Source organism: Drosophila miranda, chromosome 4 (assembly GCF_003369915.1).
Source record: "Drosophila miranda strain MSH22 chromosome 4, D.miranda_PacBio2.1, whole genome shotgun sequence".
Lineage (NCBI taxonomy): Eukaryota > Metazoa > Arthropoda > Insecta > Diptera > Drosophilidae > Drosophila > Drosophila miranda.
Genome location: NC_046677.1, coordinates 22,443,930 through 22,465,756, shown reverse-complemented (window position 1 = coordinate 22,465,756; position 21,827 = coordinate 22,443,930). Strand labels below are relative to the sequence as shown.

The 21,827-nt window shown below is 41.8% G+C and overlaps 1 protein-coding gene across 1 annotated transcript; it reads right to left on the bottom strand.

The window, feature by feature from the left end:
* Positions 1–4,359: 4,359 nt before the first annotated feature.
* LOC108161416 (lipase 3) lies at positions 4,360–5,770 on the bottom strand. The gene is made up of 3 exons (XM_017295671.2): positions 5,610–5,770; positions 4,825–5,547; positions 4,360–4,767 (listed from the first exon to the last, which is right to left on the bottom strand). Exons 1-3 carry the CDS (start codon positions 5,724–5,726, stop codon positions 4,375–4,377), a joined length of 1,233 nt encoding a protein of 410 aa, XP_017151160.1. The 5' UTR covers positions 5,727–5,770; the 3' UTR covers positions 4,360–4,374.
* Between the last annotated feature and the right edge of the window lie 16,057 nt (positions 5,771–21,827).

Here is a 21,827-nt window from a genome sequence, read left to right as displayed (position 1 = left end):
TAAAGCCCCCAAGTAAACAATTCCAGGCATTACTCCATTACTCATAATGGCGCAGCCGAATGTCGCGGCTGCATCCTCCCCAAGCTGCCACAAAGGTAGGGAGAAGATTCGAGAAGGGGTCTGTCTGGGGAGAGGCACCGCACCCGCCCATGTTGTTCGCCAAAGTTGCATAAATCTGTTCGATTCATAACATAAAGACGGCCACAAGAAGAAGAGATCTCTGGCCTTGCCTTGGCCAACACGTGTGCGTGATGTGAGCGTGAGCTGGAGGGAAATGAGACACGTCAACGAGGTTCTCCAACCAGGCAAATACCATATTTTAAAAGCTCCAAGACTTTCTATCAATTTTTTTTAGAAATTTTCAGGGAGAGAGGCTTAAAATTGTAGCCAAGAAACAGCTTTTGATTGGGTTTTAGGCCAGTTCTGTCTTAAAATTCTTCCTTAAACCTTGATTAAAGTTTAAACTTGAAAGAAAAGTTGTATTCCAATTAGTTTTTGGTCCATTCTATTCCCATTGTCAGTGTCCAGAGCCTCACGCGCTCATCTCTAATGATCGCCAATTCTTGTTCCTTTATCAGCCTTGTCTTCATCGATCGCGTCGAAGATTTTGTCTGCCTGTCCCTGGGTCTGTTTGGGCTCTTGTTCTGGATCTTGTTCTGGCTCTTCGCTGGCCTGTTCGTTCCCGTTGAGTCGTCGCTTTGTCTTGACTCCTGGCCACATCTTTAAGGTCCAGAGGCGTGCCCCTCTGAACGAATAAAAGCAAAATAATATAGAATGAAATATTTATCGCCATTAGAGCCTGATTAGCTGCGGGCGTGTTCTTACCCTCGTTGAACGTTCCACCTTCATCGTTCATCGTTCATCGCTTCTCCACCTTCAACTTGTTCTCCATTCCACTCCAATCAGTTCCAGTTCCGAGGCGTGAAAGATGTTTTTTGGGGGAGGGCGGGGCAGTTAATAAGCTTTTCTGTGCTGTGATTGTGATGGAAAATTGATATGTCCATTCAATTACGTTCTACGCCTAGCTCTTGCCGGGTTCTTGTCGTGTCAATAAACTGATTGCCATCGTGTCCAGCAACTTGCTGACCAATTAGTTTTCTGTGTTTTCGGCCTCCTCTGGCTCTCCCAAACGAGACTTGTCCGATCTATTTGATTGATAAAGCTGAGGCCTCTCTTCCCAGCGGAGCTTCTGGGAAAAGGAGTATCAAGATTTGTGCGGAAACTGACACCAAGTGACCAGAAACAATTTAAAAGCAAAAGTCATCTCAAGTGGCGGGTGATTATAGTTTTGGGAGACTAGAGAACTAGAAAATTGAAAGTAGAGAGACAAGTGGAGCGGAAGTGGAGGTATTATAGATTTGCACTTGCCTATTTATGGTTTTATTTAGAACAGAAATGATCATGAGCAATCCAAAAATAAACCTATCTGGAAGGGCTAGCCTTGGGTTCCAAAACTTGATAGACCTTTTTGGGGCTCTTTGCTTCAAGCAATTAATTTTCATTCATTTTTCCTACATTTATCGCAATAAACTCGAGGTCCTAACTAGATCAAATCGTAACAATTTCTGCCCAAGACAAGGATGTACCCAGGATTTTGCGAAGGAAATGCGTTTGCGATTCTTAGGCGTAAGATGATAGCGATAGATAGATATTTAGAAGGATTAATTTGGAAAACAATATCAAATCAATCAGGCAAAAAACTTTTTTTTTGTATGGTCTCTGGGTGCACCCTTGGTCCCAAGATATGATTTCAAAAATCGTTCAGAAAGCTCAAAAAACTCATATATGCACCATTATTTTTACAGAATTTCCATAATTGAAGAATTGTTTTCAGAGCTTTAAATAATTTGCATTATTATTTTGTTTTTATTTTATTATTTCCAAGAATTTCAAATTTTCGTTTCGTGGCTGTTTTTGGAACTAAAAAACACGTACGGCGCCACCTTGAAATATGGTGGCCATAAATAGAACCTGAAATTCCCAAATTGGCAGCAATGTGCCGCAACATCATCGCAACATATATTAAGCCTCTAAGTTTACAACCTTCGTCTTCTACTGCTAGCCGAGCTCGGAACCTTATACGGGAAACTACTTGGCAAGCAGGTCGATAATGACTGCTTGTTCTAGCTGGCAGCTTTTCCTGAGAGAATAAATCAAATCAACAAAAAAAAAAAACAACCTTATTTCTGATTTGATTTGTTTGTGATTAAGCAAATGGAAATTTAATTACTTTGAAGCCCAAAAACTTGGCAACCAAAACCAAAACTACCCTTTGTTTTGCTCACATATGTCAAAATTGTAGAAAAAACGAGAATTATGGGCTTGGAGCGTTATAATTGAAACACTGAAAGGAAAAATAAAAGTTTTCTAAAATTACAAAAAATATGTAATAATTTTTAATAAGTAAAAGTTTGATTTTATTCCAAAAAAATGTTTTTTAGCATTTCTGGAACTCCTTTGGAGCTCTTTTTACTCCTCTGTCTCTTTGTGCTTGGGGAGGCCCTACCCCAACATCGAACAATCTGCATTTTACTGAACTTTTTGACAATAAACATTTTGCCAAGAAACATGAGCGCGCGACACTTGCCGACATCTTGGCTGAGCATAAGATTTGTTGCAATTTTTGCGCTGGGCTCTCTTTTGATTTTTTTCTTCCTTTGTTTTCTTCCAGTTGAACTTTTCATTCCTGCTTGCATATTTTTATGTGGAAAATTTTTCAATTTCTGCAATTGCAACTTTTGTTTCAAGTTGTTTTCCAGAGCCCTTTCCCTGAGTCGCTCGCTTTTGGGCGACTTTTGTCTAAATTATGCATACAAAAGTGTCGCAGCCACTTAGAGAGAAAGCACAGCGCATCAGAGGCATAGAAAGAGCAGGAGACGCAGAATAAAAGAGGCACAGAGAGGGGGGGTTGAGTAAAAGTTTGTCAGTGCTGTGCATTTTCCGCTCGAGAAATACTTTTAACACTTTCTGTTTGCCTTTTTCCAACAAATTGAAAACGAAAATAAAGGATTATAAGCGATGGGACAGCACAAGACGTGGGTCGAATGGAGATTTGTGCGGAGGGGGCAGGCCCCCCACCCCCCTGTCTGGCGGGTTTTCTGTTGTCGCGACAAAATCCTTTTACACTTTATTAATTTTATTTCTCTGTTGGCTTTGATAATTTGCAATTTTTTGTTTTTCGTCGTCGTCATCGTCGTCGTCGTCTGCTGACGCACTTGAGGCCCCTCCCCGCCTTGCCCCACCATTCGCATTATCCTCCTCTTCCACATCAGCGGTTAGCCATTACCGAAGGGCTACAGCCTGCTGTCGGCCTGGCTCTGTGGTTAATTGCCAGCGGCTTCGTTCTTGGTCCAGTGGCCAAAAGGTACAGGCCGGAATTATTCAAAAGTGTGCACCGAGGCCGGGATAAGACCTTGTGGGCCATGACAAGGAATTACTTGCGAGTCAATTAAACTTCAGGGTCGCGTTTTTTCGCGAAAAGAAAATTCATTAATGCCTAAATAGGCGATGATAGCGGGGCTGTTGCAAGTAGTTTGACAGCTTGAGGGGTTCGATAGAGAGTTGGAGAGGAGTCCAGAGGGGATTTTGGAGTCTGCCATTTAGCATAGGGAGCAAGGATCTATAGCGACCCAAGAGCTGCTTTATTTCTGCCTATAAACAGTCCCTTAGGAAGGCTTAGGAATCGGTTCTTTCTCAGAGGCAGATGCCGACATTCCCTGCTGTTTTTGTTCATATAATTTGTTGGAGTTTCACATAATTAGCTTAACATCAAAGAAAATCAAAATTCCCTTGAAATCAACGGCGTATTTCCTTACCACTAACCCCTCTCTAATCTCTCCAATCAGCTTTCTAGGCCATTTCCTAGTCACATATATTCCGCGTTCACAGAAACCAAATAAAACCCCGTTTATCACTGCATTTTCGCGCTTAGCCTTATCGCAACCCGTTCCACATAATCTCAGGTCTCAAGACCACCACAGCAGACCCTATAAATCATCATTATAAGCATATTTGCAACTGTCCCGCTAAAACCGCCCAACAAACAGACAAACAAACTCCCAGCCAAGTGCTAATTACTATAATTTTTCAGGGGGGGGGGGGGAAGACGCGGAGGGATGCCAGGAGCCGAGACCCGCTAACCACGTATTCTAGCCAGCGATAATGTTTGTCAAGGAAGCAGCAGCAAAAAATTGTTGAACATCACAGAGGCGTGACCAGACAACAACCCGAAACCCAGAGAGGGGGAGAACTCCAACCAGCAGACACTTGTTAGCTGCTAATTAGCCTGGGCTAGCCATGCCTCTACGCCTTAATGTTTGTCGAGATTTATACAGGAGACGGCATCCATCCAGATACAGATACTTTTTCAACGATTTATTTGCTCCTTTCTTCGTAGGCCTTGGTGTGGTCCAAGACCAAATCATTTATGAGGCTCTTGACCTTTTCGGCAAATATAAAGTCCAAGTGGCCCCAGGTGGGCTCCGGCACCTCGTGGAGCAGCGCCAGATTGGGCAGCAGCTCGGGCAGGCGTGCCACATCGTCCTTGGTGGCCGAGCCATCGGATAGGCCGTAATACAGATAGAGCTCGGCAGTAATCTGCGTGAGATCGTATGAAGGGGGCTCCGCCACACCGTAGTACGCCAGATTCTTGCGACTGCCCCAGTCGTAGAGGCGGAATTGGTTGGAAGTGTAGGACTGGATGTAGTGGATGGCCTGATTGGAGGAAACGCCCGCGGGATGGGTCTCGGCAATTTTGGGGAGGAGCGTCTACAAAGAGGATGCATGAAATGTTGGACAGACCTAAGGATGGGGGCTACAACTCACCTTATTGAGGTTACCAATCTCGGGGCCACCCCAGAGCATGGCCAGTGTCTTGCAGTAGCTCAATGTCAGCGGCTGGTTGCTGCAGGTTGTGTCCAGGAATCGCTGAAGGAAGTCGTTGTAGGGCAGCAGCACCTGGTTCTCCAGCAGAGCCGAGCCCAGGCCCGGCTCGCCCAGAACTGGGGCCGTGGCCACTATCAATCCCTCGGTCGTGTTGCCCATAAACACCGACGGGGCCAGCATGTGGGCTGTCTTGATTTTGGCATTGTACTCGGGCCTGAACGAGCCCATCACAAAGAACGAGGTGCAGCCCTGCGAGTGACCCACATAGTGGAGGGCCCGCTCCTGGGTCAGCTCGAGGATGTAGTCAATCATGGCCGGCAGATCGATGGCGCCAATCTCGTGCCAGCTGAACTTCCAGAAGTACGGATGCCTCACGTTCAGCCGGGTGTTGTTCCGCGAGTAGAGATTGCCCCGGGCATTGCCCAGCCAGACGTCGTAGCCGGCGTCCGCCAGGTTGTACGCCAGAGCATCGTCCGGCCCATTGAGCAGGAAGCAATCCGAGCAGCTGAACAAGCCGTGCATGATGAGCACCGCCGGCCGCTGCAGCTGGCCATTGTTCAGCTTCGGCGAGTGCGGGATGCGGAACAGGTTCAGCACATAGCCGTCCGGGGTCTCCACGTAATGCGATTCGGCCGGGTAGCCCTCCGACTCGATGCGTTCGGCCTGCAACGAAATTCACGCTCAGCTCTCGAATCTTATTTGAAATGTCTAAATCTCTGTCCCACCGAAGTCTTTAGTCGCTTGAATGGTATATCTATAAAAGGATCAAAGTCGTCCGTATCTTTGTCCACTGCCAGGACCGCTGTTATGGCCAGAGCTACCAAAAGCAGTTCCTTCAACATTTTACTATGGATTTTGCCTTTTGCCTTCTACTCGAGGGGAAGCCTCCTCTAAGACTGTTCTACCGGGAACTGACTTTTCTACTGTGTTTCATTCAGTTGATTCCAATCTAATCTAGCGATTAAAAGTCGAGTGCCCGTTGCGCATTTATTCGTTGAGATGTGTGGGGTCCGATACCAGAAATACGCGTCTAAATCCAAGATTTATATACTTTCGGCTTTCCATTTATTAGATTATTTTGTTTTGGCGAGGAGGTACATAGCGATATGGTTAATTATTTGATGGCTTTCAACGACCCTAAATTAAATACACTTACCTTGTGCTCGAAGAGCCCAGTACTCAAGACCCTGAAGGGCCACAGACTGTGATTAGTCGAGTTATTTTAATAATCATACAATTAGAATATATTTTGAGATGACCATTGAAATAAGTGCTGGAAAATAGATAGGCCTAAAGACCTTAAAGGTGAAGTCTTAATCAAATAAAAAAACTAATATTAAAAGCCTTCAGAAAATACCTAAAATATGAAGCAACAAATGCCTTTAAAGGTAAATAAATTGGAACGACTGCAGCTAAACAGTTGACATAGAAACCAAAATCAATAACCAAAAATTGTGTTCCAAACAAACTTTGACCTTCCTTTGAGGGTCCTTCCTTATCAAAATAAATCTTAGGTCGGATTTGAATTGTTCAAAATCACGAATGCTATACAGCGGATGAATTCTTACTATTTAAAGACACAAATAAGAGATGTCCCATGCCTAGGAGTAGCCAATGCTAAAAAATAACTAGATACCCAGAATGTGAGATGCAGCTCAACTCTCTTAAGAGGAAGAATGCGACGGCGGAGCTCCTTAAAGCCATGGATCAAAGGCCCGTAGACATAGCCAGTGAAAGATCCCGAAAAAGATCCGCAGGTCTACAGATACCTCGTACGACAGGGAATATATGTAGGCTTACCCTATCTCATTACAGTAGCAATTCTAGAAAGTGTGGAGAAGCGCCTTCTGGTAACCCAAAGATATATGGGCCATAGTTGATAGTCTCTAATAGCAACACCCGAATTTATAAGCTAACGAAAGACATGTTACTAGGACCCAACAAGTGTAATGACTCCCTTTAAGCATTGCTCAAGAATTATACTATTTTCCGCGGAGGATCTCCGCACTACCGTCCCCCATTGGCCAATTTCCAATTCCCCCAATTTCCCAATTCATTCCAGCAGTAGAGCGCATAAGTATTATCCCATTCACAAATATGTAGCTTCAATCACAGGCCACCCCCTCCACCCCCCTCGGTACCCCAATACAACCCCCCCGCAGACCAATTCCAATCAGGCAGAGCCCCAAGTGGAGTAAAGAGCCCGACACGCGTATCAACGAGTTGCGCCTGACTTGCTGCGATTTTTGCATTATGCCAGTGAATTGTAATGCGGCAAGATAGTGCGGAGTGGCGGAGTGGGTGGCAGAGTGGGATGGTTGCAGGAGCTGCTGTAGCTACTCTTCTGGTGGCGTTGCCTCCACACTGAGATTGGCATTAAGCATGGCAAAAGCCACAAATTGCGAGCATCGATTCACGTGGCCTTACTCATTCTTTGTGTCTGTCTACAGTGAGAGAAATTATGAGAGAAATATGGCCTCTATCCATAGTCGGATCACGGAACACCTTTTGCCCTTCCCAGTCTCTGTTGATCCTTAAATCCTCTAAATATTTCTCTCAGTGCATGTGTCTGACTGCGGTTGCCTGTGTGTGTGCCAGTAGTGTGGCATTGTCATGCCAATGTCGGCGACGACGCCGACGGATGTGCAGAGGAAAGAAAGATAAACCGAACCAAACGTAAATGCGGTTCATTGAAATTATGTGAAGCGGAGGCAGAGATATAGAGGGGGTGGGAGGGAGGGTAGGGAGGGAGCGGGGCAAAGTGCAGCACAAATGGGAATGGCATACATTTTGTGGAAATTGCCAGGAAGGCAAAGTACAACAAAATACAAGACCATCCAACAAAATAAAACAGCATGAAACAGCAGTTAGAACGCCATATAAGAGATAGGGGAGTATTTCGACCATTGGATACTCAGCTGAAAGTCGAATAAAATTGGGGATTAGAGAAGGAAAAATTACCTTACTTTAAGGGGTTTTTATGAGGTTGGAGGGAGTCCTGGAAAGGTCGGAAAAGTAATGGATTTTTGGTCTGATTTTTAGATGAAACTGTAGTCCAGTTCCAAGGCATTCAAACTTAGAAGATCTAGAATATATATACCTATGGCTTAGAGTCGGAGAAGTTTGTTTCAAGCCTTCTAGACATCTTCCTTCTTCTGAGAGTATACTGCGTCTCATTCGGATCCACTCTTCTCTCTTGAAAGACGTAGGATCAGATCCATGGCATTCTCTTTCTCCACAAACTCATCTCTGGTGAGGTCGAAGATGAAGAAGAAAGTAATTCCCAAACGGGCAGGACGGACAGCAATACTAATAAGACTGTTGAGGGCATCTTAACAGGCATTACTTTCCTCTTCATCTTCCACTCTGTCCACTCAAACTACTCTGAATATGAATCCTTCCTTAATTACAATACAATTTTTCCATCCATTTTCCTTTGACACTTGTGTAGTATCAAGCTCAAATCTCCTTTAATGAATAATTTAATTAAATTCTCTTTAATTTGTAATTGTTGTAAATTTCTCCTATATTTTTCCCTAGCTAAAACCCTACATTTTTCGGTTATGCTCTTTCAAACCCCTGACTACCCTGTACAAATACTGCAACTATTTTTTAGCAGTGAATATTGCAAATGTCAGACGAATTAAGAAAGAAGAAAATACAAAGTTGTCTAGTGCGAGTTATCGTAGAAGAAGTGCCCTTGCTCGTTAGTTCGTTGGAGAAATTACTTTGCGGTTGGTCTCTGTTTCGTCTTCCTCCGCCAGTCGTCACTCGTCAGTCGTCACTTTCCAGTCGGAATTCAATTAAACGACTTAATTGGTGGCCTGATGAGTGCCGACTGTTTGCCAAATGCATTTAGATTGCATAAAAATGGTTTTTTGCTGTCTCTGTTGTGGCTTTAATACCGGCCATGGGAATCGTGACTTATCATAAATCTAAAGTTACGCCGCCGCGTCGCTTCGGCTGTCGCTGTTGTCTGTTGTCTTAGCCCGCCATCAATGTGTCAAGTTGGCAAAGTCAAAAACCCACTTGCTCAGGCGTCGCAGAGCCCCTGTTCTGTGTCCGGGGGGGTCAGGGCAAAGTTGAATGTTAAATGCATCGATGGTCTGTGTTTAAATAGGGGCACCTTTGCGCACACCACCAACAAATCAATGAGCTCTCTCCAACAAAGCTAAGCCATTTGCACTTTGACCACTTAAAAGCAATTATGGCTGGAGATCAATTACCAAAAATGGTTTTATATTTAAGTGCAGAAAATCAGTCTAGCTTTGGTCTTGGAGTCTCCTCTTGGGGCTTGATTTTGTTGGTATTAAATGTTTTGAGTGGCTTTTCTTGGCTGAAGGCTTAAAGCACACACTTCTCTTATAAATTGATATTTTTAAGACTGTTTTAAGCTTCTGCCGCTTCAAGGCACAACATCTTATGGCTTTCGAATCGATCATTTCTATTGACCCCCCCGTCGCATCCAAGGCCAAAAGCACACACGCACTCAAAGCTCTGATGATTTGCAGACATCTAGTCGTATGCGCGATATATCAAAATGCAATATTTCCACTAGAATAAATTTGCGTATTTCCCCAACGACTATGCATATGGCATGGCCGGGCATGGCAACAATTTTATTTATTTTTGCCTGCCTGCTGGCAATTGACAAGCACAATAAATTGTGATATATGGGCGCAGTCTCCGCAGCCTCCCCGTCCCCCTCCCCCTCCCCGTTTCGTCTAGGGGAAAATATTAAAGTGCGGCTGGCAGGAGCCTGTGTAGGAGTCCAAAGGATGCCCAGGATATGCCAGAGACCGTGTGAAATGAAAAAAAAAAAAAATATAGATACAACAAAATTAAATAAAAAATAAAGTTATGTTTTTAAATACCCTAAAGGAAAGTCTTCTATTTCGTGATATAGAAAATTATTTTATAATTAAGAATTATTAAAAGTAATTAAGTAAATTATTAATTTTGAAAACTATTTTATAATTAAGAATTATTAAAAAGTAATTATTGAGTAAATTATTTTAAAATTAAGAATTATTAAAAAGTAATTATTAAGTAAATTATTTATTTTGAAAATTATTTTAAAATTAAGAATTATTAAAAGGTAATTATTAAGTAAATTTTTTCTTTTGAAAATTATTTTATAATTAAGAATTATTAAAAAGTAATTATTAAGTAAATTATTTATTTTGCAAATTATTTTAAAATTAAAAATTAAAAAAAAACTTTTAAAATTGAAAACACTCCTTAAATATATGCACCGTTCTCTTAAAGGCCTTAAATTATTCCTGTTCCTTCTGCCAACCTTCTAGTCATAGCCATAGCTCCCCTTCGAAAGGGTATACTTATGCGGAGCCATAAATTTCAAAAAACTTGCCGACTCGGGAAAAGGCAAGCAACTTCTCGCACTTTGGCACCCATTTGCAAGATAAATTGCAAGTGAAAATCGTTTCATTTCTCTCTCTCTCCCTCTCTCTCTGTAAAAAAGGTTTCAAAATGCATAATAAATTGTTGCACGAATTAAATTGCAGCATCCTCAGCGGGCAACAATTGCATCTGAAACAACATCGTGACATGTCAGCGACAGGCTGCCACCCGTGTGTCTGTCCGGCTTTAATTATGTCATAACATTACCACGCGGCGGAGAGGCCTGCTGCATGCCCGAAAACATGATATTCTACCGTGTTTATTTGAAAAACAAGCCAGAATGGGCAATGTGCATGGGCAGCACGGCCCAGCAGCCGAAACACGTCATTAAATATGTGACATTTGACCTTCGTGGCAGTTCCGCCCAGGCTTGGGGTTGAGTAAATATGTAAAACGGATTAATGTTTTGTTGTTGTTGGTATTTCAAACATAGAATCAGTAATGGAAGTTTTTTGACATTTGAGAGGAGTGTATTTCATATTAATGGGGATACAAAATAATATATTGCGGTTTTGGTTCAATTTACACTTGAAATGAATAAAAAAAAAAAAAAAAATGTCTTTAAATAAATTAATTTTATATTAGAGTGGGGCAAAAATAAAATATACATTTTGTAGAATAATTGCCACAAAAACTACTCGAAATGTACTCACAAATCTGTTTCTTGGTCAAAGTGGAGCCACAGTTGGTTCCTAAACACTCTTACTATTAATTTCTAAAGTTAGGTTTGTTTTTTAATAATTTTTAATAAGACTAGTGGAACGAAAAAGTATAACAGGGTGCCGGTAAACCGCCAAAATGGGCTTTTCAGCGTCCAAAATGTGATGTACAGTGCAGAACACAGGATGGTTTTGATTATTGCATCAGCTGTTTAGGCTTTGGTTAGTTTTGGAAAATATATTCTTTGTTTAGCGTGGAAATCACTCGAGAGACTTCTTTTATCGCTCGGTAGGCTAAGGAACCGCTGAACCCCACAGAAATCTCCTGTCGCTTGCATAAAAGCGCAATGCCATCCAGAAGTCTGTTTCTGACTTTCTGAGATGTCAAGCTGTCAATAGTCTCTTCTTCTTCATTTCTTTTGTAAAGTCTTAACCCTGAGAAAATCAATTTACCTTTTCGGACACTTTAACCTGCCGATAAATGTTAACCCGAAGACGAGAAACCGGCCTTCAGACTGGTTCCAAGGACTCCCATATTCTTTATACTTCCCCCCCCAAATTTAAATAAATCAATCGCTCCCTAAGCTCTCATGCTTATAGAAACAGTTCCACTGAAACCCCTGGGTTTTGGCCAAATTAAAGCCAACAAATTGACTCCACGTGTATTTATAACTACGTTCTGCCTGCCCCCCTCACAGTCCGATCCGCTGTCCATTCCTAGTTTCCAACAAATTGACACCGTTCAAGTGGCATGGCTTTTCATGTTTTGGCACAATGTTTTTTCTGTTTTGTTTTTTGCCACAAATGTGTTGTTGGCAACTCACCACGGTTTGTTGTACGGCTCTATGTGCTGCACTCCACCACCCAAATACCTCGTATAACATAGCCGGGCTACACAGCAACTAACTCATGCAAAACCAATTAGGTGCGGTCGTTTCGCATCGCAACTTTAACCACCCCCCACCCTTCCCTACCATCAATCCTCTGGCTCCACATTTAAACCAACTTTTAATTATTGCAACGTATATGTGTGAGTGGTTGTGTGTGTGTGTGTGAGTGTGCTCTATAAACGATTTGAACAAAAAGTGTAGCCTGGACATTGTTTGATTTGTATTCCCTTGAAGGAGGAGTACACCCTGAAATCAGTAGAACTTTTGTGAAAAGGAAATTGCTCGATTGGTCTATCATATCTTTATATCCTTAACCTTTAATCCATATCCAAATCAGACGAATCATATGAGTTATATACGAAAGAAAGCAACCCTTGGGATAGTCTGGGCCAATTTTTCTCCTAGGGTATCACCATCGGTCGTCTCTACCACACCTTTCTGGCTTTTGGTGTTTTTAAAGTATTTTTTCTTCTTTCTTTTTTTTCTTCTTTTTTTTTCTTTCTTTTTTTCTTCTTTTTTTTTTAATAATCTACCATCTTGAAGCCTTCTTGGCCAACATCCCTCTCATCTGCTCATTGACGGGAAGACTTGCTCATGCATTGCATTTCGAGCTGTTTTCGAGCTGTTTTCGAGCTTGGTTGATTTCTTGCAAAAAACTTCTTGGCACCTCTTCAAGATGCTTCGGTTTGGGTTCGCGTTGGGGGTTTTTTCCCCCTGCCAGTGTTGAGCAATTTGCAAACGTTCACTAATTGTTTGCCGGTCCAGATGTGTACACTCTACAGGTATTTGTGTGTTGCATTGAGTGCAATTGTTATGGCATTGGAAGTGTGCAGTGGAAGAAGTACAGTGCCTACCATTTTTGCAGGCCAGAGGAGCCTTGGCCTTAGCCTTGGGTCTTAAGTTTAAGAATAATGAATTTAATGAATAACTTTATTACTTTCAGGATTTCCACTGATCTGACGATGCAACAAGTAAACAGTAAAAGGGGGTAAGTATTTGGAAATTTTAAGCAATAATTGAATTTCTTTAAAGATAAACTTTTATTTGTCTTTAATCGAAATATAAATATAACAAATTGCCCATAAAAATATCTTTTATATTTTTGAAATACTGGTCCCACATAAATTCTAATATTTTCTTAGAGCAAGCAGCCACCGAACCAGACTCTTATACAAGCCCAACTAGACTTGCTATGCCTGTTTAAGAGGGTGGCTGCCCTAGCTACCATGGAAATTCCATATTTTTAACCATTAATAGAATTTCTTCAAAGATCTACCTTTTACCTATCATTAATCGAAATATCAATATAACAAGATCCCAATAAATATCCCACATTTCTTAGAGCAAGCAGCCACCGAACCAAAACTCGTATACAAGTCCAACCACTCTTGTCCATAAGACTTGCGTATAAGGGGGTTGCTGCCCTAGCTACTATGGAAATTGCATATTTTTAACCATTTATTAAATTTCTTTAAAGATCTACCTTTTACCTGGCATTAATCCAAATATAAATACAACAATTTGCCACTAAATAATCCCACATCATTTCTAACACATATTCCCTTCGAGCAAGCAGCCACCGACCGAACCAGACTCTTCTACAAGTCCAACTAGACTTGCCTGCGCGCGTATAAGAGGGTGGCTGCCCTAGCTAGTAGCTGCTCTGCCTGTTGGCTGCGTATAAGAGTAGGTCGGAAGACACTGCTGCACGGGCAGAGACATGCACAGACATGCACATTTTCCATTAGGGCCAACTGCAGGCATTCAAAGGATAATCAGTGCCGAGTGACGGGAGCAGCCCGTAAATTAACTGACTTGCAGGTTTCTGCGGTCCGATTAAGAGTGGCAGTTAACCGAAGAGTTCCATAATGGATATCCAGGTCAATTTGGGGCCTGAAAAAGCTGATTAAAATAATACCATAAAAAGAAATAAGAGAGGGGGAAAATTGTCGGAGTAAAAATCAATTATGTCCCATTAAAATAATAATCTAAAAAAAATAAATGTCCAGCGATACGGTACGATGGAAAATTGATTTTAATTGAGTAATTTAATATGAACGAAAGCAATTTGGCAATAAAGTGATTAACCAGTGGAAACACCAGCCACCATCGAAATGGAGTTGTCAATGGTAACATAATAGGTGAGTTATATACATAGGTACTACCAGAAAGACAATGGAGCCCTTCCACCCCCCTCTTCGCCCTGTGGGAAAGTCGTTATAAAACGCCAGAAGTCGAGAGCCGAGAGCCGAGAGCGAGAGGAGCCAACTGTTGATATGCCCGGCTGGGCAAAAGAGTTTCGCATTATAAATAACCGACCGACTTAACTCGAGCGTTACGTGGAGGCGGCACAGCACAGAGACCCGGCCCGGCCCGGCTCTGGCCAGTACTTACTGTGGCACTTGTGATGCTTCCAGTCGCGCGATTTTGGCTCACGTTCTCTAACTGATGCACTCGAAGAAAATATTGGGGAGTTCTAGGGCTCCAGATTGAGATCCATCGAATTTATAAGCAATCTGTGGCAGGTATGCTCTGCCACAACTGCCTTCCCGAATGAAACCCCATCTTTTTCGGACCGTGTAGGCAAACAGACAAGCCAACACCCGCATTTTGAACGCCACTCACTCTTGGCCACAGGCCCCCACCCTGAGCCATTCACCCATTTCTTGTGGGCTGAGACAGAGAGAGGGGAGGAGAGACCTTAGCCACATTTCAACGCGGCGGTAATTACTCCATTTAAAGCTGGCCCCCACCTGTCGGCCAATCAGTTGCTGACTGCTACGGACACTCCTGCTCAGCATGCGCATAAATTAACAATCGCCAAATGTGTGTCAACCGACATTCCTAATCAAATTCAAATTCAATATGCATTTCGTTTCCACTCTCGCCCAGGTGCGGACCCTAGAAAACGAAGAAATGGTGGGTGGGAGTGGAACGAGAACCCAGGGAGAGACCCCCCCCGACCCCCGACCGCCGACCACCGACCTCTGGCAAAGACAATAAAATGGGCGAACTAAATGACCAAAACACGCACACACACAGAGCACACAACACACAAGGGCACAGAACGATGGAGAAAATAAAAACAGAAGGGAAAACCTGTTTTGAGGGACCGAAGATTTGATTACTCTAATGCTAGTAGATTTAGCTCTGGGCAGATACTTTTTTAAATGAAAATCGACTAAGTAAGAGCTTGTACAATGTGTTCTTAGAATGGAATGTTTAAACGTATGTAAATAGGAAGGTGTTCGACTAATATCAGAGATAGAATTATATACCTAATTTACAATTAAAAGACAACATACCTAATACAAATTCAATACCAGTTATTGCAGGTATTCTACGGTAGTGATTCCCATTAAATTCTTAGCCATAGCCTGGTATTCCGAACTTGGACGTTGAAATGGAATTACTGATCCCTCAAGTGGCCCAAGAGACACCAGCAGAGGGATGTTTCGAGCGGATCCCAGGCAGGAACCCTACTGATCGAGGGACGCTGCTGCATGACGCGCGACGCGGGAATTGAACCGATCGCAAACATGAAGGAAAGATGGATATAAGACTTAGAACTAAACAGATTTTACAGAAGTGCCTTCATGCCTTCAAAACATACTCGAACTTCTCTGTTACGATCTTCCGTATAAAGAAGTTTTCATATGGAATTTATTTCCAGAATACTCTGATGATATATTCTGTAAAAATGATATATTACTAATTTTCCGCATAAAGAATTGCCCTAGAAAATTGCCATATAGGAAAAATATATCTGTAAGGACTTATATATTAATAATATATTATATTATATTATATTGTATTATTAATTATAGGGAATTATAAAGAACTCATGGTCCGCACTTCCACCTCGAATCATCCTCCTCTTCAAAATCCCACAACCCCTTTTGTAAAGCGTATCAAAATATTCTTGCACTCCACGGGAAGGGAATATTTAATGAATACTGAATAAGAATGAGAGTGCGCACAGGGCGAGCATTTCGTAGAGGAGTCGAATATTAAAACCGTTCAACTAAAGTTCCAGCTAGGAATGGAAATGGTAACCAGTTTTGCTGCATTTCCAATGACTCTGAAAACACTTTTTGTTTCTTGAATTTGGGTCTAAGCCTAGACTGCCGTTTCTTACAAGATTTTATTGATTTTAATATGAAATTAGCGATGCAAAGAGCACGTAAGAAAAGATTCTTTTGGAAAACGAAGGAAAGAAAATGTAGGAAAAACGAATTATAATAATAATAAAAATAAAGATAACCGGCGGCTTTAGACCGAGTCATAATTAGCCCGATCTCCGGGCCAGATATGATAATTTTGGGTTTTTGGGTTCGAGTTATATGAACTTTGGAATAAAGACTTCGCTCGGGTAAATGAACCCTGGTTTTGTAATAGTTCAAAAATTCATGGTAAATAAATTCTGTGCATCACAAAATATATAATAATGCATCAAACATTTTGTGTTGTAAAGCATTTTGTTGCGGGAATTATTCATTTGTTTGGCGTTTCGTTTCGTTGTTCGTTGTTTCATTTTACAATCAATTTGCAAATTATTTAATATATTGTTGTTGTTGCATATTTACACGGACCAGCAGCTAATGAGCTAACAACCATTTTTAGCATGTTTTAATGGGCTTGCATAAAATATACGAAATGGAATGGTTAAATATTCAATTAGATATGTAAATTATGCAATGACTGCGAACAATAGTTAGCGGCTCTCCCCTCTCCCTCACACACTCCCTTATTGTTATTAATATTATTGTCTTTTTTTTCGAACGAAACAAAGGGACAAAACTCCAAGCTCTGGCATTATAAATTGGTCATAGTGGGGTATAATAATTCAGGAAATCGCCAACAGAGTTGTCAGCGCATAAAAGGGGCGAAAAAGAGTTGAAAGAAAGGCAGACCCCTTGGAAAAGGGGGAAACCAATAGCCAGCGAAACCCCTTGAAAGGGGGGAGACCAATAGCCAGCGAAACCATTTTAAAAGGTATTTAATGAGCAGCCCAACTGGAGATGGAAACACTTTCATTTGTAACTCTCATTAAAATCATAATGACAGCCTTATTATCATTATCATCATCTGGCCAAGACCCGCAATGGCCATAAATCATGCAATTTTTGGCTTTTGAACTGACTCTCCCCCGCCCACCGCCTACCCCAGCTGCTGCTCCCCATCGCTCCCGTCGCTTCGGCTTGAGTGAATTTTAATTGCCGATTCGCGATTGCGTAAACTGCAATTTAATTATTTGATTCGTGCTCAAAGCCATGCCATGATATCCATCCATCCATCCATCCATACCGCCATATCGCCGCCCACTGAACTGTGTAATGGCAATTGAGTTTGGGGTTTTATTAAATTGTCATTGATTAGCGGTGAGAGAAGGCCAGGCCAGTCATATCAATGTTTTTTCTTAGGTGACACTATCTAGAGTCGTGCTATGATGGAAGATAGTTATTGGAGATGGCTACTGTTTGATAATTTTGGGAGCCAAGAAGTCGTGACTGCCTAAGAAGTGGTAAGCTTTGTGATTCATAATTCATAATAATTATTATAGCAAAACTGTGATTCGTAGTTATAGTAGACAACTATTAAAAATCTCTTATAGAGTGTTTAATAATTTCTTAAAATTATTATGCAAAAATTGTTCCACGAGGCGGTCTTTTCAGGCTGGGGAGGAGGAACGATAGGGAAGGCAGCAGCCCCGATCGGATAGCCTTCCCATTTCGTTATGAACACACAATAATTGTTCTAGAATCTTCTTTTTCTTCCTCTTTTTCCTTGACGATCGGGATGGATCGTTAAGCATGTTCAAGGGTTCTAAAGGAGCCAAACATCAAATGGGAATTTTTCTTACATTATTTTTTGAGCGACTATCAAAATCGAAATGCCATGTATTTCCCTCCTCTGCTATTGAATTGATACATTCCCTCAACATACAACCATAGAACTATCAAATTGAATCGTTGGCCATCTCCAATTCAGTTACGACAGTTTTCCACGTGCCAACGCACTGCCACCACCCCTCGCCCCTCGCACTGCCAGTCTGTTGGCCGTGCAGTTGTTTTTTGGGTTCAATGCCTGCGGCGCAGTCCCTGGTCATAATCCGTTTGTTTATCCTTCTATTCCGGGAGCAGGTCCGCGGGTCCGACAGGCATAAAAAATGGACGGCTTTGGCGAGTGCACTCAAATTAAATTCCGTGGCTGTGTAAGCCCCCTGGGGGACTGGACCGCGTCGCAGCTGTACAGAAGCTGACAATTTTTTTTATTACAATTCTTTCTTTATTCTCTATTTTAGCTGTTGTTGTTGGTTTTTCTAGTTAGCCCCGTGGAGGGTTTTGTGTGTCCGCTGGAAAAGGTGAAATAAAGCCAAAGGACGTTTTTGTTTGACTTTGATTAAAATGCTTATTGGATTTGCCCGAAAAAAAAAAATAGAAGAAAGAAAGAAGTTTTGTTTTGTTTGGAATTCAAGAGAAATGTGGAGCTAAAACCGAGAAATTTAGAGAAATAGTAGAACAATGGCTGTATTGAAATCGAAATTCTATAGAACAAATATTTGGTTCCACCTCCTTGGAGACTCTAAAAGTGTTCGGTTTTAAAAGGGGAACAAGTTTTGGGCTTAAAATAAAGTTTATTTAAGGCTTAGGACTGGCGGAAGAGCCAGGAGGAGGTGGGATTTCCTCAAGGAAGCTCCAGATAGCGTTAAGACGGGGTCTATTGGGAACCCAATGAGTACCATGTGGGGGCCAGCGTTGCCTACTGGAGGACGAGAGCTTTGTGCGGGCTATAAAGACTTGTATTTTGTTCTTAAATTAAGTCTAGTGTAACTCACGATGTGTTAAATATCGTTAAGGATGATCGGGCCCCTACCAGAAACAGTTTTGTGTCTCTAATTTATTGTTTATTTGGTTTAGGAGGCTACAAAGGCTTTGAACCGAAAGTAATCCTTAAAAATCCAAATCCAAATGCTTCAGAAGGGGTTCATACGATCGATGGATGGGAACGGAACCTTTGAGTCTTTATGGATTTTTAGTTTATTGGTTTATTGATTTATCTAAGAATTCATTCATATGACACTCTAATCAAAATAAAAATATGTCATGTCTCCACGTAAATACATTGAAATATTAATGGTCGACTTACGTTCTCTGAAACCTTGTTCTTTAATAAGTAAAAAATGTATATTTTTTGCTAAACATTGCCGCCTCAGTGTCAAACTTAATGGAACCCTGCCTTATCATCCCAAAGATAGTGTAAAATTAATTGAGAAGACAACTAGAAAAGGGGAAGAGCAGATAACAAAGCGCAGAACAGAAAAAAAAGTCAAGTTGCAACTATTTCCATACAAGATCTAGTATGGCTGTTGTTTTTTAATACTGATTCCTGGGGAAGCCTTTGTGGGTTTACCTTTGCCCTTTGTTGCCTTTAATCTTTGAGTTGTTGTATAGGTTTAGGCCATACTCTGTATGTATGGATGTACAGGCACGTCAGTCAGAGTTAGCTTTGATTTATGCTCTCACGAATGAGTGGTATGAATATGAATGAGAATATGTGAATATTGAAGTTTATGCGGTAAGAATAGTAAGAATTTGAATCGTGGATGGTTAAGGCAGTACATGGTACACAGCCCTCAGGCAACAGAGATTTCTTTATGCTCTCTTCAGACATTTATGGGTATTTTTCCAACAAATAAAACTAATATATCGATAATTTTTAATAAATTTGGTAAATGTTTGATACCACAAAAACCGTTGATAGACCGCAATTTATGAAAAATTTACGTGCAAAAACTATTTGACGGTCAGCTATGGTTCTTTTTTAATGGAATTTCAAAGTTTAGTTTTTGCCAAAACAAAATCTAAGCAGACTCCAGCTTGCTTTTAAATAAAATGACAACCTTTCACGTTTTTAGGCCCGATTTTCGTTCATAGGCCCGCATTCCAAAGGCTTAACCCATCTTCAAGATACATTTTCCACCGTTTGTTCAGCATTTTCGTCAAACTTTCAACACAAACCTCCAGCACACGTATAAACGCAGTGCATTGGAGCTTAGCTCTTGAAAATATAGTTAGTCGCTGAGGCAGAGGCAGAGCTGGGGGAAGATGATGTTTGTTGGACGGGCAGACAGGTCGCCCCATTCGCTAAATCGTGTTTGCACGCGGCGCGCCTTATGCAATTGCCTCTCCACTCGACTCGTCTCGTTGTATTCATTTCAGAGACTCGGGGACTCGGAGACTCGGAGGAGACTCTTGCCTCACTTGGCCAGAGTTTGGTTACTGCTGGTGACGCTTTTGATTTACGTGCAAAAAGCAAAAGCAAAAGCAAAAGCCAGCAGTAGGTAGTATTTTTGCTTGCCATTTTGGGTGCTGCATCTTTGACGACCTTGACGACCGACACCAGATTGTGCAAACGGGCAAACGGCCAAACGCCAAACGCCTTCTAACTCGGCCAGCGAGTGGGGGCCAAGATAGAGATAAAGTTGAAGAAAAAACTGACTGCAGAAGGAGCTGCAAAGAAATAAAATAAAAACCCAAGTCCGAGCTCAGCTGGGACCTCATTTGGCCAATGGATGGCCACAATGAACTTGAGGGCTGAGGTCGCCCCCCCGCCGCATGAATGAAGAAGGTAACTTTATGGCCGTCTTTTGTTGGAGCCCGGCGCTTAAGCTGGGGGCTTTTCATAGCTCTTTTGTCCGGCCAAAGTCGGTTGCAGCAACTTGCAGCAATTACAGACACAAACACAAACGCAAATAACAAAAGTAAACAAAGTAAATGTTTTCCAAAGGCAAATGCATTGAAGCATTCGGTCTGACTGTCTGACATTGAAAGTTTTCATGATTATTATTTCTGTTAAAGAGTGTGAGATTGGTTAAGAGGCTGAACCAATCGAATGACAAAAGGGAGTTTATTTGGGGTCTTATAAACGATTTCCAATCAATGTTTTAACTTTGAGGCATTGATAGGTTTACTCCAAGTTGTGCTGTTGCCATAATTTATAGATTAAATTGGTTTTAAATACCAATACCCAAGCCTGTTACCCACAAACACACAGATATTCCCCCCAATTTCGTTGAATTTTAGACATTTCTCCATTTCCACATCATTTCCTCTCAAAATCATCAAACATTGATATTGAAATTGAATCGAATGTGTGTTAAGTGCATGGAAAACAATGAAACCATGCCATCCATTTTGCAACATTATTAACATTATCGTTATTATTATTATTATTATTACGGCTGCTGCAACGATATATCAAAAGCCCCAAATTAATTGCGCTGCTGCTGTGCTGCTGCTGCCACTCGGTGGTGCTCGGTTGCTGTTGCCAATTGAATTAAATGCCTGTCCAGACAACGATTGTTCAGGCAGTGTGTTCAGGCCTGTTCGGGCTCTCCCCCTCGCCATTTGGCGTCCATTTTGCGCCTCAATTAACGGTACCAAGTGCAGCGCGAACACCCGAACAGCAGACCAGCGGCAACAGAAATGGGCACAAACCAAATTTCGACAAAGGGATACCCCTCCCTCTCCCATGGGAATTGACACATATTTTTGGGAATTTTCTAAGCACTATTTAGAGTAATTTTTGGTAGATAAAAAAGCATAAACCAAGAAGAGGTAGAGAGGTGAATGTTTTATAAACTATTAAAAGACCTGTCTCTTCGAGTCTCCGAGTGCCAGCACCTGTCCTGGCCACTCCTCCTAAAACACTAATTTGATCGTTTACGTTTAGCATATACCCTTGAGAACCTTTGAGTACCGTGTAAAACAACAGTCGCTGGTCGGGATGGGCCAGACACCAGACCCAAACTCCACTGAAAAGCAATTTTTCAGAGTGAGTGTGAAGATATCTGGCAATCGTAAATTTTGTACAATTTGAACTCGAAAGTCGTTAAATGTAACACAGGCCACAGCCATGGAGGAGGAGGAGGGGCTGCAGGAGGGCAGGGGGCAGGGTGATGTAGATGGTC

Coding starts and splice junctions, on each gene's coding strand:
- LOC108161416 (XM_017295671.2), bottom strand. CDS start 5,726: ATGTTGAAGGAACTGCTTTTGGTAGCTCTGGCCATAACAGCGGTCCTG. Junction 5,548..5,609: donor TCAAGCGACTAAAGACTTCG/GTGGGACAGAGA, acceptor ATTTCGTTGCAG/GCCGAACGCATCGAGTCGGA. Junction 4,768..4,824: donor AGATTGGTAACCTCAATAAG/GTGAGTTGTAGC, acceptor TCCTCTTTGTAG/ACGCTCCTCCCCAAAATTGC.